At 33.0% G+C, this 18,895-nt stretch overlaps 4 protein-coding genes across 9 annotated transcripts in view; 3 read left to right on the top strand and 1 right to left on the bottom strand.

Moving 5' to 3' along the window:
• The window catches only part of LOC109856631 (gamma-aminobutyric acid type B receptor subunit 1), a 75,838-nt gene extending 72,379 nt beyond the window's left edge, over window positions 1-3,459 (top strand). The window contains exons 19-20 of one of the 2 annotated variants that reach the window (XM_020432132.1): window positions 154-1,870; window positions 2,150-3,459. In XM_020432132.1, the coding sequence (XP_020287721.1) occupies window positions 154-851 (698 nt within the window). In that variant the 3' untranslated portion in view covers window positions 852-1,870; window positions 2,150-3,459. The remainder of the gene's footprint in view (window positions 1-153; window positions 1,871-2,149) is intronic. The other variant, XM_020432131.1, reaches the window with a different exon arrangement.
• A 1,288-nt stretch (window positions 3,460-4,747) lies between these two features.
• Window positions 4,748-11,463, bottom strand: LOC109856632. Of its 3 annotated transcripts, XM_020432136.1 has the most exons (6): window positions 11,081-11,463; window positions 10,697-10,814; window positions 10,261-10,383; window positions 9,509-9,723; window positions 4,958-9,431; window positions 4,748-4,870 (listed from the first exon to the last, which is right to left on the bottom strand). In XM_020432136.1, the coding sequence occupies exons 3-6, from the start codon at window positions 10,261-10,263 to the stop codon at window positions 4,859-4,861; spliced, it is 4,704 nt and encodes a 1,567-aa protein (XP_020287725.1). In that variant the 5' UTR covers window positions 10,264-10,383; window positions 10,697-10,814; window positions 11,081-11,463; the 3' UTR covers window positions 4,748-4,858. The 3 variants fall into 3 exon arrangements, with proteins under 3 accessions (XP_020287725.1, XP_020287726.1, XP_020287723.1); XM_020432137.1 differs by lacking the exon at window positions 10,697-10,814; XM_020432134.1 differs by lacking the exons at window positions 10,261-10,383; window positions 10,697-10,814; window positions 11,081-11,463 and adding an exon at window positions 9,963-10,225.
• Window positions 11,464-11,906: 443 nt separating this feature from the next.
• Window positions 11,907-13,118, top strand: LOC109856633. 2 transcript variants are annotated; one of them, XM_020432138.1, is made up of 3 exons: window positions 11,907-12,076; window positions 12,604-12,759; window positions 12,852-13,118. In XM_020432138.1, exons 1-3 carry the CDS (start codon window positions 12,002-12,004, stop codon window positions 12,987-12,989), a joined length of 369 nt encoding a protein of 122 aa, XP_020287727.1. In that variant the 5' UTR covers window positions 11,907-12,001; the 3' UTR covers window positions 12,990-13,118. The 2 variants fall into 2 exon arrangements, with proteins under 2 accessions (XP_020287727.1, XP_020287728.1); XM_020432139.1 differs by having other exon boundaries at window positions 11,910-12,076; window positions 12,622-12,759.
• Window positions 13,119-13,442: 324 nt separating this feature from the next.
• LOC109856637 (aminopeptidase M1-A-like) lies at window positions 13,443-18,594 on the top strand. Of its 2 annotated transcripts, none has more exons than XM_020432142.1 (7): window positions 13,443-13,694; window positions 14,581-14,680; window positions 14,971-15,476; window positions 16,262-16,723; window positions 17,238-17,418; window positions 17,596-17,765; window positions 18,144-18,594. In XM_020432142.1, the coding sequence occupies exons 3-6, from the start codon at window positions 14,971-14,973 to the stop codon at window positions 17,725-17,727; spliced, it is 1,281 nt and encodes a 426-aa protein (XP_020287731.1). In that variant the 5' UTR covers window positions 13,443-13,694; window positions 14,581-14,680; the 3' UTR covers window positions 17,728-17,765; window positions 18,144-18,594. The 2 variants fall into 2 exon arrangements, with proteins under 2 accessions (XP_020287731.1, XP_020287732.1); XM_020432143.1 differs by having other exon boundaries at window positions 13,443-13,601.
• The last annotated feature ends 301 nt before the right edge of the window (window positions 18,595-18,895 follow it).

Consider the following 18,895-nt stretch of genomic DNA (forward strand, 5'->3'; position numbering starts at 1 on the left):
AGTTCTCTTTTTGCAATTCTAAATATCTTGTAAAAAAAAAGCTGCTAATATATAAATTGCTTTAATTTAAATATATTAATGATAATGTTAAAATATATATAATGTAAAAATATATTAATGATAATGTGAAGAAAAAAAAACAAAAACTTTCAGAAGCAAGCACGAGTCAGTCATCATCTCGAGAGAAAATACGCGGCTCGCCCCGATTCCCACATCGGATAGTCCCGGCGAACAGTTTGAACGCCATCGCGCAGGGCGCATCGATCTCGAGACCGCATCGTTGGCACTCGATGGAAGACGCGACGAAATCGAAGACGATTCAAACAACGTTGTCCCGCGGCTCGTGCAGTCCCAACTCCGAGATATGGACCGCGAGCGAGATCGGCGGCGAGGTTCCTCCGAGAAAAGCGGCCGGGATAGAAAATATCGCCGGAGATAGAAAACCGCCGGATTACTTGGGTCTGAACAACATCAACGCGGAGTCAAAGACGTGCACGATCGACACAAAACTCGGCAGGGATCTGAGAAAGCTGTTTCGGGAGAACGACAGCCAGGACGTAGCAGTCAGCTCGGCCGAGTGCGAGCAAAAGACGACCCGATCGAGTTCGTCATCCTCCTCGTCCCTCAAGTTAATCGCCGCCGCGAGCGAATCCGCCGCGGCTTCAAAGAACGATTCCACCCCAGAGATTCGGCACGACACCGTTTCGAACTCTTGCCAGGAAGGACCGAAGTCTCGTATATCGAGCCCGGTGATCTCGGTGATCGATACGGATAACCCAGGGGAAGAATCAAACGCAGACGCCGCGGATACTTCTTTCTGCGAGGAGAGAAAACCGACTCCTATCGCGTAATACGTGTGTGTGTGTGTGTGTACGTATGAGTACGTATGTGGCACGTGATTGCAACAGATGTGTTTGAGTGATACAACTTTACAAGAGAGAAAAAAAGAGAGAGAGAGAGAGAGACAGACAGACGATTTATCAGAGAGAACTTCCAAAACTACGTTGAATTTTTTTTGTCGTGTTTCACTCGCAATGTATCATTTAACGTTTTGGTGTCTTCTCGGAGGTGTGAGATAGCGAATCATTTATCGAAATTTGTAACTATCGCATTTACTTAGACAATCCATAAAAATTAAATAAATAAATAAATAAATAAAAACGAATCAATTTAGATGTTTCGTGTATATTAGAAAATTGGATTGGATCGTGTGCTGCGCGAGATTACCAATAATAAAGTATTTTAGAAGTGCAGTTAAGTTGGACTTGTTGCGATTTTCGCAACGATCCATACGCACGTATATACGACGCATGAAAATGTGTATAGTGTTTTATTAGATATATATTTCCAAATTAATAATCTCCCCAAAACCTGATTAGATCTTCGAACGATAGTAAAATTTGTCATTCAGAGATAAATAGTGAAAATGTTGTTTAATAGTAATCGATGTTATATAATTGGTTATTATCCCCCGTTAAATTGTAATTGAACGAAAAATCGGAGACTCTCTGAAGTGGAACGTTTACGAAATCGACGTTTTGTGAATTTATTGATCACCAAAAAGAGGAAAAGCGTGTACACGCGGAAATTAACTTGTTTGTTGTGTCCGAATCAATAAATAAAATAGTGTGTTACACGTGACTGTATTACGAAGACCACATGCTGTGTGAATAGAATAATAGTTTCTCGTTCGTTGTGTCCAAATGCGCGGATCGCGAACAAATTGCATTGTAATCTCTCAATCATGTGTGTTCGCTAGCAATTGTGCCAAAACATCAAAACCGTAAGAGTATGGGACGTTCGTCTTGGAGGGATCGTATAAAAGGGACCAACACTTGCAACATCCGTTTAATTAAGTACGTCCTTTTTTGTAAGTTTATCTTCCTGTAAGAAATAATAAATTATATGTTTCGTTTGAGATAATTTATTATAAAAATTATATTATATTTTACTCGAGTGAGTGAAAAATGACAAAGAGATAAAAATACAGTACGTCTTACATTTGTTTTATCGAGCAAATATAAAATTCCAGTTAGTTTTTTTTTTTTTTCGAATTTTTCACTTCATTGTACATTCGATGTTATTAATCACTAATCCATTAATTATTTTCGAAAAAAAACGAAACAATTAAGAACTTCAAATGTTTCAGAAGACAAACTAAATATTCTTACGGAGAACTCTCTACAATCAACAAAAAGTGTTCAGTGCCCCCCTTAAAAAAAAAACCACTCTAGAGTACCTGCGCTCACACGTGCAATGAAAATATTTCTCCGCAAATCGAAGCAAAGTGATTTAAAATAAGAATATCACGTTGTAAAACGTAAAACATGTTAAAACGTACTTTTCAAGCCACCGAATTAACATAATTGTACGTATATAAATAAAAACTATGTAGGTAAGTGATATATATACATATACGTATATATATACATATACATATATATGTATATATATATATACATATATAAGTACGTATCCTTGCAAAGAGATTTTCTTTCGAAATCTTGCTATCCGTATTTCGTAACTCGGATATCTCGATGTGTCAATCATTAAAACTTTACGATTAAGCAATAATCAGCGTTGTCTATGCAAATAAGAACAATGTAATAAAGAACTATATTCTATCCATCTTACTATATCCAGAATTATCTCTATCCATCCCACATCCAAGTCGTCAATACGCGAAACAAGATTAACGTGAAAAATATTCATATAGCCCTGATGTAAGAATATTTTATTCTCTTCTACATCAGTAGACCGACAAGAGATTACGCGATTATTTGTAGAATATGTGTACATATAAAAACACATTTAAATCTGTAAAACAAGTCAATTATTTATATCTTAGAGCTACTTTTATAAAGAAACAAAATCTACGTCTCTTTTGCCTAATATTTTGCTTACAATAATTCTTATAAATTTGTTTCATGAGAAAAATAATCCCGAGATATTTGATAGAAAAATATTTTAAAAAAACGGCAACTAAGAGAGAAACACAGAAACAATTTTCTTTAAAATCAGTCTTAAAATTTTCAGTCGTTAATAATTTATATCACACAATCGCTCGACATGCAATATTACTTATTTGCGACCAACTGAATGCTTTCTAAGAAAAATATTCAGGAGCAAATAAAATCATAATCGACATTATTTTTTCTCATAAAACATTATTATATACAATAATATATTGTACATTCGTTTATAAACTTGTTTACTGTTATATCAAAGACGTGTTGATTTAATCATGTTTTTGTTAAAAAGAGTTTTAAATCAATACGCGCTTTTTCTTATAATCGACGCTAGCTATTTTTTTATATATCTAGACATAACACGTTTGTATTCAGAATATATAACATCTCATATATACATTATGCACATTTATATGATATGTGTGTATGAGTGCGTGTGTATGTGTGTGTGTGTGTGTACGTGTGTCTGTGTCTGTGTGTATTAAATATAAAATTTTTTTTCATTTTACAATAAATTCATCTTTTAAAACAGTAAAACAAATTTATAATTTTGTACAATCGAGTCTTCAATTAGTCCTTTTCCTTTATCGTCTGATATTACATTATTTCTCTTCTTATGCTAAATTCTCTCTCATATTTGTTTATGCTATGAGATTACATAATCATATTATATTTAGTAAAATATATAAAAAATAACTATAAAGTACGTAAAATATGTTAGAAATAAAATATTTCTTAAGTGAGCCATTTCCTGTACATGTATTATGAAAACAGTAATTAAAAATGTTCCTAACAATGTTTAAATATAACAACATATATATTTATGTAATAATACAAAATCAAATGTACGAATCTTGACCAAATCACTTTGTCGCATAATGGTGTACATAAGTGAATGAATGAAGTTCTTTATGTACACGAAGTTTTGTCGTTAATATCTACACGTAGATTGCAACAACTTTGTACAACCAACTCTGGAAACGCATAATTTTTGTGCATGCTATTACAGAAAAACAATACAATTTACTAACTCGATAATTGCGACGAATATGATATACATATATCATTAAATGAGAATTTAATGTGTGTGTACATATGTATATATATGTATATATATATATATAAAATTTATATATATATTTATATATATTATTTATATATATGTATATGTATATATATATATATATATATTTATTTATTTATTTATTTATTTATTAGGGATGTACAGAGAGGTATCCGAAAGTACGGTCGGATCGGACGGGATTCCGAAAGTTTTCTGTACATATAAATTTGTTCGGATACCCGTATTTTCGGGTACCCACACATCTTTAACCTCTTAGGCACTATGGATGTCATCTTTCTGTACGACGCGCCACTATAGTGGCTTTCGCGGATGCCATCTCTCATAATTTAATCATCAAACACTTCATTCCAATGTACTCGTGTAAAGAACAGCATTATCCGTCACACATTGCAGTGCCGTATCATTTACATGTAATTCGCGTTGAACTCTGCCGTACAGAGAAACAGCCCCGCGCAAAATTCAGCCGTGCCTAAGAGGTTAATATATATAATATAAATATATATATATATATGATATATATTAGGAGTATATATATATTAGGGGTGTACGGTGTATCTTCGAACAAATTTATATGTACAGCAAACTTTCGGAATTCCGACCCGATCTGTACTTTCGGATACCTGCACATCCCTAATAAATATATAATATATATATATGTATATATATATATAATATATATATAAATCTATATATATGTATAATATATATAATAATATATATATATATATATAAAGTAATTAAACGAACAAAATTGATGACCTTATCATATTAAATACCGGTTTCTTGCTTTTCCATTTTGTGATAGCTATATTGCTGCCTGAAAAAAAATTCAATACTCAATTTTGATATTTGATTTAGTCATTAATATTACATAGTTTCGAGGAAGATACGTGTAAGTACTTACAGTAAGTTTTTCCAGAAGTGTTTCCAACGGTTTCTCCTGTTTCACGACATTCTTCGGATTTTTTTTGATGCTGACTTGTTTATCATCCTCTGTGATCTTCTTTTCCGGACTCTTCTGAGCATTTCTTGCCTCTATCCTTTTGCGATTCAGAAAAGCCATCCCGTGAACCCTCAGATGTTTGTCTACCGCAGCTTTGTCCTCGAATATTGCCTTGCAAACGTAGCACTGATTATCCGTTTTTCCTTCCTCTTCCGTATCGCCACCGGCACCGGGAGCGTAAGAAGGATTTTGATTCATATAACTGATAGGATCGTCTATACCGTGGAAAGCCTTAAGATGCATCTGCAGACTAGGCGTGACCATGAAGTTCTCGCCACATTCCAGACAGATAAAATAACTATCTTTTATTCGATGACTGGTGGCAATGTGTTCTCTCAAATTCGACATATCGGTGCACCGTTGATCGCATCTTTTACATCTAAAATTACCCTCACCGTCTTCGGCCGTCTCCTGTTCCACGCACAATCCCGTGGGTTTTTCTGTCTCGTGGCATTTTTTCGTCGTCCATCGCCGCTTCTTCTTGGGCGTGGACAAACTAGGCCCTAATGTGCTGTCTGCTTTCCGCTTCTCTCCACAAATAAATGCCTTGTAGCCGCCGTTGATAAAGTCCGAAGACATTCGCAATGTCCGCGGAGCGACTACCGCCAATGCGTATTCGTTTGAATGCTTCTCGTCAAAGTGCTTTTGTACTACTGACCAAGAAGTATTAATCCGCTCGTTGCACAAATGGCATGTATACTCGACATCTCCGTCTCGCGTCCCGTGTATGGCAATACGCTTTTTTGATTTAGCAACTGTCGGAACAAGAAGATTCTGAGATTTTTTTTTCCCAACGTTCTCTGAGTCGTTATTCGACTTATTCGCTTCTACGGTATGTTGTGGAATCTTCGTAAGCGGAGGAGGTTTAGGAATAAGACAATTTGAGTTTGTATCTTCTATTCGTGCGTCGCGCATCTCGGCGTCAATGAACGATGTAACATCCGGTTTGCAGATCTTCCTAAAGTCAACCACCTTTATACGTGACGTTGTTTTTGCTTCGGGCTTGGAATTTGAATCGTTTTTGCTCGGCAAATTTACGCAAATATCATTTGCGTCTGTTAATAAAAGTTTCTCGGAAGTGTGAGAAGTAACAAGTTCACTGTTAAATTTACCAGACTTTTTTGTCGTTTCAGTCTCTTCCATAGTCTCGAAGGCATCTACTTCCATTGGCGTTTCTTTTACATCTTTATACTGATCTGTTGTTTTGTCTTCAACTATGTCAGTTTGAATAGATTGAGATTTGGTCTCAGGTACAATAATTCCCTTCTTAGCTGTAGGCGCTTTTAAGTCGGCCATTGAAACAACGTTCAAAATTTTTGGTAACGATTCTTTCATTTTTTCATGATTGTCGTCTTTCGCTGTATTTGTTACATTTGCATCACTGAAGTCATCGGAATTTACGAGCAAGGAGTCTGTATCCTGGGAACCACACTCGAAGATTTCTGAAGAGATTGTCCGGGTATTAACAATTTTAGGCATTACCGTATCATCGTTAGGTAACAATTTGCTTGTTTGTGCGTATGTTTTACCATCCACAACTTTCACTCTAAATATGTGATTAAAGGCTTCCCTACTAATAATTTCCGACATCTTCTCAAAATGATGAGTTCGAAGATGATTGTTCAGTAAGGACTCAACGTGTTGGTTATCTACAGTTATCAATTCGCAGAAAGGACACTTGAAAAAAGTTAACTTTCGAATTCCACGAAAATCTTCCAAGTACGTCAGATAATTCTCCCAACGTACTGCAACGTTACTTATTTTGCATACTACCAATCGTATTGGCTCATGCCGCATCGAATGTTCCTTCGAATAATGTTCTACGCACTCGCTGTACGTAGAGAACACCAGCCAACAAAATTCACAAGCAGTTTTCGTGTCGCTGTGCATGATAACGAAATGCCTGGTAATCGACTCCATGTCTCTGAAACCATCTATGTTACAAATTTTACAACAAAACAAATGCTTTCTCAGCGTGTGAAAGCAAGCGGTCCATGTATGAACCTCTAACGAAGTGGCGGATGGGAAACGAGTGTGACAATCCGGACAGATGAAAGGTGGGTTCTGCTTATGAAAGTTTCGATGTGCAATAAACCGTGGCATATTACCTTCGTATGTTTGACACTCGTGACAAACGTATTTATAACAAAGACAATAGTCGTGATCGTGCTTGGGCAATTTTGAAAATCCAGGAATGTACATATCAGGTTTTTTCGGTTTATTACATCTCACACATCGTATATTTTTCTTCGAGGCTTCCGTTTCCCATTCGGCTAACTTTACATCGACGTATTTCTCAAGTTTTACATCAATCTTAGAATCATCGTCACTTTTCTTACAAAGACATTTTTCCAACGTCTGTTGCAGAGTATTAACCCTTGCCAGTTTTTCATTAAGAATAATATCTTTTGGCGTAAAGTTCAAAACTGTCCTGAGTTCTTCTGTAACATTTTTCAAGTGTTCCAAGCGTTCTTTTAACTCGGAGACATTTAGCTGATTGAAGCTGTCTATCATTTGATGTGAATAGACTGATATTCTATCAGTGAAGTTTCGAATACGATCTACACTATTACGATCCAGCATTTGTATTTGCATGTAAATATTATTTTCTCTTAGCCCAAATATTATTGTTTCTAACGTGCTGAATTTAGAATCTGATAGTGAATATTTATCCAAAGAAACGTTAAAAGAATGATTGACAATTTTCTTTTGTTGTGATTGAGACGTAGTTGAAGTTCTAGTATTAGTAGACTTCTGAACAGAACTAATGGATATCTCGGGAGATGGAAGTGTTAAACGAGCGATATTGCTGGAAGAAGATACCACCTGCTGTATGCCGTTATCCGCAGCTTTGTTATCATACGTTTTTTTATTAACGTTCGTTATTGAAATATTATCAGATGGTTTTGTAATAGTTTTTGAGACCAACGATAAATTAGATTGGTTTACATTGTTTGCAGTATTTTTTACCATTTTAATGAGATACTTCTTTCCATTTCTTATCACCATTTGCCAATCGTTTTTTTTCGTGGTTTTTGTATTACACGTCTGTAATGGCATGTTGACGTTCGCATCGCTATTATTTGATGGCGATTTGCATAACACTTTTTTGATTGGTACTGTATCAATGTTTCTGATAAGTATCTTATGTGAGTCATTTTTAATAACAACTATTTTGTTGTTGTTGTTGTTGTTGTTGTTGTTGTTGTTGTTGTTGTTGTTAGAAGCAAAAGAATGCGAAAACTGATCGATTATTGAAGCGATATTTAAATTTTTGGGATCTTGAATATTGGAACTATTATTTGTTATCGAAGTCTTGGCGGAAATATTATTTGCAGATGGTTTGTTTGTCAGAACTTGACTAATGTCAATATTTTGTCTAGATTTGGCATTGATTTTTGTTTTTTTCAACAACGGCTGTGCTATTTTGCAATTTGTACATTGCTGTATTTGTACAGCAGCACCTTCGGAGAATCCATCAACGGTGAACTTTTGATTAGAATTGCTAACATTAATGATATTTGTATAATTATTGCTCATAGGTTTCTCAATTTGTTTGAGATCTTTCACGGTTATTATTTTTTTTATAACTTGTTGCTGTGATTTCGCGACAACTGTTTTCCGTGTTCTGGGTACGTAGCTTGTTGTGAATTCCGGAACAAAACCTTTTGCAGCCTCACCGCAATCTATGAAAGTAATCCCATTTGACGTACAAGGATTATCTTCATTTTCTGATGTATCATCAGAAGTATTATTTGTCTCATTTTTTACGCGATTAGCTGATTCATTATTAAGAGAACATGTGCTTTCAGAAAGAAGAGTATCGATAAAAGTAGAATCAGCAAAATGATCAGACTCTTCTAACGTTCTAAATACTTGTCGACCCTTGTAACCTTTGACAACTTTAAAAATTAGATTATTGCTTTTGTCATTGATTAGCTTCCACCACGTATTTTCCAAGTTATACGTTCTTAACCAATCATTAATATGTACACGGGACAAGAATGTGTGTTCCATAAGTGCTTCGCACGCTATCTCAAGTTCGGGAGACCAATCACTATCCATCAGCGCAGCGGGTAAAGGCATTAACATTAAGTTACCCAAATCTACCGAGTTGCACTTATGCATTTCCAGATGTTTGAAAAATTGGCACTGGTTATAAAATACCTTCATTGTTCCCAACTTCTGATTTTTTGTAAACCCTCTCGTCCTCAAATATGCGCGTTTGTCACTATCTTTTTTTAGGCATAAGAGACATGCTGCACCTGTTGCGGTTCTGTGAGTACAAACAGTTATGAAGCACACGTGACACCAAAATCCTAAGATCCAACTGCGCCGTTTAATGTGATCCTCAAAGCTGCTCTCAAAGCGAAAACTGAAACAAAAATTATTGCGATTAATTATCAAATAAATCACAAACTTTCAAAATCAGTTGTACAGTTACAAGTTTACCAATCTTTGCACTGATCACACACATAAAGTGGATCAGATTCCACAATTTCTTCACTCAGAGTTGCCGGTGGTTCTATTGGTGTGTAAGGAAAGCAGAACCTTATAAACACAGCCGATTTTACAGCTCCATAATAATGCGGTCCCCACTGACTTTCAATTCTATGGTTCCTGAACAGCCTTGGCACATTTTTTGATGAAGACAATGTACTGACATCCTGAAAAAACACAAATTAATAATGTTAAACAAATAAGCATTGTTATAAATTACATTTTATTCTTTTTTTTAATGAAGACAATACAATCAATAAACAATCCCAGGAAATGTCTATCAACTTTCTCTTATATGCACAGCTATCTATTGATCAACACAAATGTAAAGTACAATTGTTCACATTTATGAAACTTAACGTCAACACAGCTATCTATTGTCTCTTGTATGTGATTGATACTTTACCAGAGACATTTGTTGTGGCATGTCTACTGTATTTTATTAAATGAAATACATTAACACGTTATCATTAATCACAAAGCTGCACATCTATCAGCCATGACGTGCCACCAACTACCTTCTCGGTCGATAAAACAGCACACGACAGAGTCGCCACGGTGGAAAATACTTGAAACTTCTTTTCAATATGTTAAATAACGATTTAACATTAACTACATTACAAGCAATATTTTGTCAACATCTACAACGCGACTCATAATCACTTTTGTGCTTTAACTTGACATGATATTAGCAAAGTCAATACCATTGTTTTCACAGGTCCTGCTGTACACTTATACAGAATTACATAATGCCGCACAGGTCTCTATAAATAGCATGTTATTCTCTTCAAAGGGCCAAATTAAAAATCTTCCAATGCAGAGAGATCCTGAAACATTAAAAGCATGTTAAATAGATATAATGTAAGATATATCATTAGATGTATATGTATCTTGATGTATAAGTATAAAAATGTCTCTGAAAGTAGATATGTCTAAGCAAACACACATGTATTTTATTCTTGCATTTTTGTTGCAGTCTATTATAATGTAACATGCTGTGAGGCTATTCATGTATATACTTGAACAAACTAAGAAAGATATTTTAATTGTATGGCTTTATCACATGTGTGAAATCCAGTATCTTGCAACACACATCTGTTGTGTCTAAGAGTGACTTTAGCTTTAGAATATAAACCATACCTGAACTAAAACAAAATATATGTGAATATAACCAAAGTAACAAATATTTTTCTCCATTGACTGCAAGATAATGTTCTATGTTGATAACAATTTTTTCTTGTCTCGTGACAAAGACTACCTGAAATCAAAGAAAACATTATTGTAATTAGACTCAAAACAAAATTTATATTGTTATATAATCAAAAGTACATTTCAATGAAAAGAATCAGAAATCAGAGAGTGATTCATGTATCAACGCGCACAAGTATTGCAAGAGAGAGAGAGAGAGTATAAAAGTTAATGGTAATATTTAAATGTGTGTTTCATGTAGTTTTTCCAATAATTTTTATATTCTTTATACTTAATTCACAGAAAAACATTATTATACATGATAAATAATAATACCTTCTCATAAAGAATACCTCTAGAAACTTGCTGGCAAGCACAACAACCTAATCTAACCTTATGTGTAGTGAAACATCCCTGCTAGAGTGCGCTAGTTCCGAGAATGTAATTGTATTTGTAACACAGTGGTACACAAAACTTGCTATTATATAATATTATAACAAAGAATAAACTCTAAAAAACAATAAGATAGAGAAATATATTTATATATGGACTTGGTCACCAAAAATGAAACGTAATCTTTGAAAAGCATATATCAAGTACTATAATAAGTACGTACATGTAATGAAATGCAAGACATTATGTATGTACATATACGTATGCAAAAATGTGTGGAACAAAAGTGTGATGGGATTGAAACCTGGCTGGCTGATGACGTAGCTTAGGAAAATTCATATTGTGAAAAATTTTAATAGTAAAATCTTACAAAAAGAAGACAAAGAGAAAAAAATTCTTTATCTAAATATAAATAAAATATATCAAAATTATATTCTTTTTATAGCATTGGCTTCTCCAGTTTTAAGATACATGGGACATTCATCGCAGCGTTGAACTGTGGTCACGTGGTTCCAAATTGCTTTGTTGCTTTCACACTTTCTTTCATTGTGTATGAAATATAGATTAATATAACGACCGATTATTCTGTTGGAATTTGCCAATCGCATTAGTTGTTTAGCAAAATTTACCAATCACAGCTGATACTTCAGTCGATTAGCTTGATAATTGAAAATGGTTTGTGAAACCGACCCAATGACTAGGTTCCTCGTTATAAAATCACTCTACAGTTTCTGCCCCTGGATGGCCCCCTAACTCGTTCTGCATACACTGTAGCGGTCTAGTACAGCATATGCAAGTCTAGTGAGATCACTTGGATCAGAAGCAGACGAAGTCGTCGGTAACGTTGGTTGCGCAACAACAAAAATGCCATTCTACCGATTTAATTCGTTAACGGGTAGATTGAAATCGTCTACCCATTTCCAACCGCTGTATCCTCTTGTAAGTGAAAATACGCGCAATCCGCTCTATATATTTGGCTATCGAATGTAAGGTGTAAAACTTATTACAAGTCTCTGACGTGTTCTCAAGCAAGTGTACAAGTGAACTGCGAGTGTATTTCGTGTGTTTTAGCTTGTAACAATATCTGAGATCGAGAGTCATTGTTTCTCGTGGAATCATATTGGCTACAGTAATTATTGTCTTGTTTCTCCGAACTCGAAATCGATCTTCATGTTATCTCGTTATCGAACACGATTCGGCCATGTTTCTTACATCTATAGCAAAGTCTCTTGCAGTTGTGTGCATTATGATATAATATTGATACGTAATAAAAGATAAATACATGATTTACATAAGTAATTATAATTATTGATATCTTGAAAACACACACCAAATCTACTAATGTCATGTGCAGTGCGCTGATGTGTGATCTCTATAAAACAGTAATAGTGAGATTGTTCTTTGGTTGTTAATATAATTGATTTGTTTCTGAAGAAGTGTGTGTAAAAATATTTGTCATTTTTCAGTCACCTGTTCCTTTACAGAAAGCAGAACCAGTCGTAATTTATGATACCCCTAAAACAAAACCACTTACGGTTACATCTTCAGCCAGTTATTCTACTGACCTAGAAAAACCACCTACTCTCGACCCAAAGCTTTGGGCTAAATACAAGCATTTCCAGGTAAGTGACATACATTGGTCTTCCTTTCGGTCATAATATTATTGCTGTTTAAAAAACGCACTATTGTCTTTAATATTCTCTTTTGTTTTCAGTCTGTAATTGACAAGCCAGTATATTTGGCAGGTGGCAAGTCAGACAAGATACTATTTGGATTTACAGTTGCATACCTCGCTGTTTGTACCGCACAGACAGTTGTATTTGTTCTGAGAGATTGCTTAAATGTAATCTAAATATACACAAGTGAATATATCATGTAGATAATAAATTTATAGACTTCTGATATAACAGTTCCAAATTGACATTAGAAATGTAAATGTTGGAAAATAATGAGAAATAATTACATAAATCAGAGGTTCTTATATAGTTTTCTAATTGAATATCCCATCATTTTTATTTAGACATTTAGATTTGTGTTTCTATATTTAAATATTTATATATAATTTTTAGTATATATTTGACATGATTTGACAAATTTGGCTACATGGATTAAAATTAAAAGTATAGCTTGAAATAAAGTTCTTAGAGGGGTAAAACGGTAGCGCGTGCGCCAGTGTTTACAGTTTTGGCTTCCTTACAGCATGCTGAAACGGTGGAAGGGATGCGCATAATAGCAGCGAGTTTATGAAGGTAGAATTCACTGCTGTTGTGCGCATTCCTTCCACCGTTTCAGCAAGCTGTAAGGAAGTCAAAACTGTGAACACTGGCGTGCGCAGGCTCGAATTCCCATCACTGATTACATCCTTATTTCACATTACATTTCGAACGAAGATACAAGATGTTGTTTTCGATACACATATCGCATGACCTTTACCGATATTACCAGAACATTCTGTACATACGAGGTATTTCTGTAAATCAAGTTACATTGTTACAACACGTTTAGTTTCGTCGAACCTATAATACGATACACATCGGACACAGATTGTGATAACGATGTAAGTAGTGTTTTATAATTGTTTCTTGTAAGAAGTTATGCGTTAAGTGTTATTAATTTGCACATGAAGTACCGTAGTTTTATTACAAAATATCTTATATTTAATTATTACAAACAAACTTTTTAAAACATAACGTGCATTTGTGCTCTTTAGAAACTAATATGAAACATATGCAGAAGAATTACACTATTCTAAAATATGCATGTGAGAAATATATATGATCGATTTATTTTCAGTCATTTTCAAAATTATTAACACATCAGATTTTAATGGAGTACATATTTCTTTCTTTATGTTGCATAATATCATATAAACTTTTATATAAATATTACATATGAAGACCGCAGGAGGAGACTTAAAAGTCACATTTTCGTAATTTTAGAGAAGAGCGATTTTAAAATTCAAAGTGTACGTGTTTCTCTGTACACGTTTTCTAAAGTTGCTATATCTTAGAATCTATCAAGAATTTTTCTCTTCGCTTTGGATAATTGCAATATTTTATTTCAACTACCAAATAACATTATAAACAGAAAATCGAAAAACATAGACTTATCACGTGGTATTCTCCTCCTGTGGTCCTTCTCCTGTGATCTTCATATACCTAGTCGATGCCGCCGACAGAAAGTATACGTATATTTGTGTGTACAGAATGTCCGTGAAGGGTAAATTTTGATAAACATGTATAATGTGTTACTGAGGTCGAGCGAATGTGAAAACAGTTTATATAAATTTATATCCGAAATCACATCATTTTCCGACTAGCGACGGCATCTTGCAACCAAAACACATATTTATAACTTTTGGAGTATAACGTACAAAACGCAAATACACATTTTCGAGATGTAGATATTTGTTTTTTTTTTTTTTTGTTTTTTTTTTTTTTCAGATTATCTGTTTCGGACGAAAAAATTTCAACTTTTTTAATTGTCCCATAAAAATTCGAAAGCAATCAAAAAAATTTCAACGCACATTCATAATTTTATAAGGTAAGTGCAGATATATACGTTAGAGCGACTGCACCCCGCATTCCCAATCATCATGTTATATATAAAAAAATTTGTATAGTTTTTACTGCGCTTTACAAAGTTTTTTTTACTAAACTATAGTTTTCTTAATTTTAATAGGTCTTTTTCTTTCTCTCATTTTCTATTACATCTCTGTAGAATTCGGCATGATTTACTATTTTCTTTCTACGCAAAAGAGTTTTATACTAGAAATAAACAATTCTGCGTTTTCTTTCTCTACTTTACTTGTAATACAAAACTTCGTTTTACAGATGCATAAGGTAAAAGTTGTCGTGTCTTTCTTACAACTGTTGTTTGTAAGTAGCATTCTAGGTGTTCTCGTAGACGCGGCAATTAATTATGATTATAGAGGAACACACACACATAAGCAACACATATTACCACTATATTACAAACTTGATCTAAAATATTTGGAAGAAAATGATTTCATTATTGGTGAAAGCCGAATCACTATTTATATTCAAGAGAACACTCAACAACTAAGCTTCGACTCATTCGTATCTATAGATGAAATCAATTTGTACAAAATAATTCCGACTAATATAACACTAAAAGAAACGTATACTCGAGAATATTTACAACCAATAGATGAACTAAAAAGTATTTCTTATGATCAAGTCTTCGGATTTGTTATCATAGATTTTAGAAAAATAATAGTGTCTGGATATTACGTGCTACAAATAAAATTTTCGGAGTCGTTTGTTGAAACGATGAATACGGATGGCTACATTCGAGTTTTTAATCAAATCAAAGGAAGGCAAGTAAAGTGAACAAAATTTAAAATAATAAAAGTGATATCTACAATTTCTTGGAAGTAGTGTTCATTTTTTTATAGTTTACAAGTTTACATTTTTATTATCTGATATTAAATCACAGATGTTATAAACAAGATATAAAGCAAATATAAGTAATTCGCTCCAGTAGTAGGTTACTTCAGTGGCTTATAATAATTATCGTAAGTAACTCAGGCTGTTGAGCTTGAAATGTTACATAGAATACAAACAATGATATAAAAAATTTGTTTTTTTTTTTAATTTTATATATTGTATTAAACAATGGTAATACACAAAAATATAAATTTTATAATTTAATAACTGTCTTCGTTAGAGTCACAAGTAATTATCACCGATAAACAATACATCATAGAATATTAACTACAAGTTATTTTTTATTCACAAATAGCAGTATCAGTTATTTTTCATAGATAGAAAGGAGATACATTTTTTTAGCTATATTTAATCATTATATTTTTCAATAAATTTGCATTAAACTTTTCAAGCAGAAGTGACTTACTAGTAGGACAGTAATCTTATATGACATTTGCATCAGAGACATATACATCACACAAACACACACACCAATAGTAAAATAACGTTTTTTGACATCATCATTTATTACTAGAGTGATTGTGATTTAATGTCGGTTTTTCTGTCACATTGAGTATTTTTAAATAGTCATGCATTCATCAATGTAACTTTTACACAATACAAATATTAACAAATACTGTAACTGACATCTATAGTGTTTTGTTGTTTAAAACAGATGGATAATAGCAACACAAACTCAAGTAGAAGGTCCACAAGCAATATTTCCATGTTGGGACAATCCACATTTCAAGATAATTTTTCATGTTTCTATATGCCATTCTAGAAAGTACGAGATTCTTTTCATGCATAAAAACTCTAGTACTGAATTGATATCTCGTTCTCACTTGATATGGACGCACTTCGAACCTACTCCTGCTGTATCTGCACATTGCATAGACATCCTTGTAATACCCACTTACACTTCTAAATGGACTTTAGTTCCATATAATTTCACACTGACGATGCTCTTAAGGGTAGGTCCTTCCCACAAATTTGCATTTGATATTATTGAGGAAATCATAGGCTACTTAATGAAACAGACTTTAGTAGACCGATGCAAGGTGGCGCACACAACATACATCTCAGTCAGAGATTTTCCATTTATATCTCTCGTAACTCCTTCTTTTGCTCTTTTTAGGTAATGTAGACATTATAGATAAACTTATTTTAATAGTCAATCAAAAACGCACGTATATATAATAAGAGATGTGGATTTTTGTGGTGATGCAAGATGCATGTTTTATTGTTTGATTAAGTATCATTGGATATTTATTAGGATGGTACAACCATAATTGCAATTTTTAGTATTTTTACGTTTATAATCATCACAATTATTTTTGGATCAATCTGTTATTACGGAAATATAAGTATACTAAAATATTTACTCATATAAAGTTGAAAACCGTAATAATTGCTGACATATCTTAAAACATATCGTAAAAACATTGAGAAATAGTATCATTAATATATATATAATGTGTGTGTATAAATATATATATATATATATGTATGTGTGTGTGTAATTATGTCTGTAATAAATGTGCGAATGTTATTGGTCTAGTCATTGAGACAATTACATTATTTCTAGCAATGTAAATGAAATTATATGGAATTATACTTATTCAGAAAAATTATTTTTAATATTATTTTAGTGAAGAAGTTATAACCTTTAGTGACAAGACACCTACAGACCTGCAGATAATGACAGTAGCGCAATTACTAACAGAGACAATAACGTATCAATGGATTCTTCGATCAACAAACCCATTATACTGGTCATCCTCACGGTTAAAACAGATGTCAACATTTTTAGTCATATATTTACCTTCACAGGTTGTTACATATATTTTTCCCTAAATGTGTTAAATTTGTCGAATAGAGATCATGTCATAGATGTATGCCTAACTTACATATTTCGTTTATAGTAAAAAGGCAGAGTTTATTATTTTGAGAACACTGGCAGCAAAGTTACACAAAACCTTAATTCTATTCTGTTAAATTATTTTCTAGATATTTGTTCCAATATATAAAAAGAGATATCCGTCATTCCAAGGTATAGATACAGGTCAATCTTTGATTCTCGATGTGCATGATATAAATCTTATTCTCACTTCGAAAACAACTCCTTTCTCCGATATCTAAGAAGAAGACTTATCTCCTCAATTCGTCCTAAATTGAAGGTATAACTGAGAGAAAATAAAAACACACAACTACATATATTCTTAAATACGCAACGATTGTAATCTTACAATAATAAGACAAAAGCATAGAACAAATTAATCAAATAGTCAAAAAAGAATAGTATTGCAATATTTATAAACCTTAAATTTTTTTATATATCTTTTTTATTTCTGAAAATATCATTAGAATTAAAATGTAATAATAATTAAGTAAAATGTACAGCACAAAGTTGTCCTGAGAGCGCTAAAACTGTCGAATATAGATTATGCCATCGCTCTTGCAATAATAGCTTATTATTATTGATAAAAATAATGTTTCTGTTATTGTGATATAACATTGTCGGCAGGAAAACTTTAATCTGTTACTTTCTTTTCTAGGTACTTCCACAAGTAAAAGTGACAAGCTGGACAATCGACACTGATTATAAAAAAATTTCTTCACTTCTTGAGGTTCATTTTTAATAACATAATAATAGATATATTTACAGGTAACCCTCGTATAACGCGAATATTCCGTTCCACAGAAACGCCGCGTTATATAAATCGCGTTATAGGAGGCCCACATAAGTGCGCATATTGAAAAAACGAGATTAGACTATTTTATTACAATGTGAAAACCACGTTATATCGAAACCGCGTTGTTCAAGTACTTCGCGAAAGAAAGTATCGCTTCTCTCTGCGATTCCATAAATTACAACGAAGCGGAAGTATGTTAAATTAATTATCAATTGTGTAACATTATTTCTTGACAACCAATTCTTAATTATTATTTAATTTGCGTACTTATATGTATAACTACTTATATATTTAATTTTATTATGTTGACTAATTTCTTAAAATTGGGTAATTGAATTAAAACTTATAATTTATTATTGTATTATAGTTAAGTACTATAAAACAATTAATATTTATTATATTTAAACGTACAAGTCTGTACGAGTGTATGTAAGCAAAACATTGATGCTAAGAAGACTTCCAGTGCAGATATGCGTATAATGTGTATGATTCACATAATCATAAATACCACCTAAACAACGAAATAAATTATTTGCAATGAAACAAAAGACTGTATTATTAACACACCTGTTGAGTCCAGTTATGTGTAATTTATTATTCAAAAATGTTGTTTT

The sequence above is a fragment of the Pseudomyrmex gracilis genome, unplaced genomic scaffold (genome assembly GCF_002006095.1).
Source record: "Pseudomyrmex gracilis isolate BER0280 unplaced genomic scaffold, ASM200609v1 scaffold_128, whole genome shotgun sequence".
Lineage (NCBI taxonomy): Eukaryota > Metazoa > Arthropoda > Insecta > Hymenoptera > Formicidae > Pseudomyrmex > Pseudomyrmex gracilis.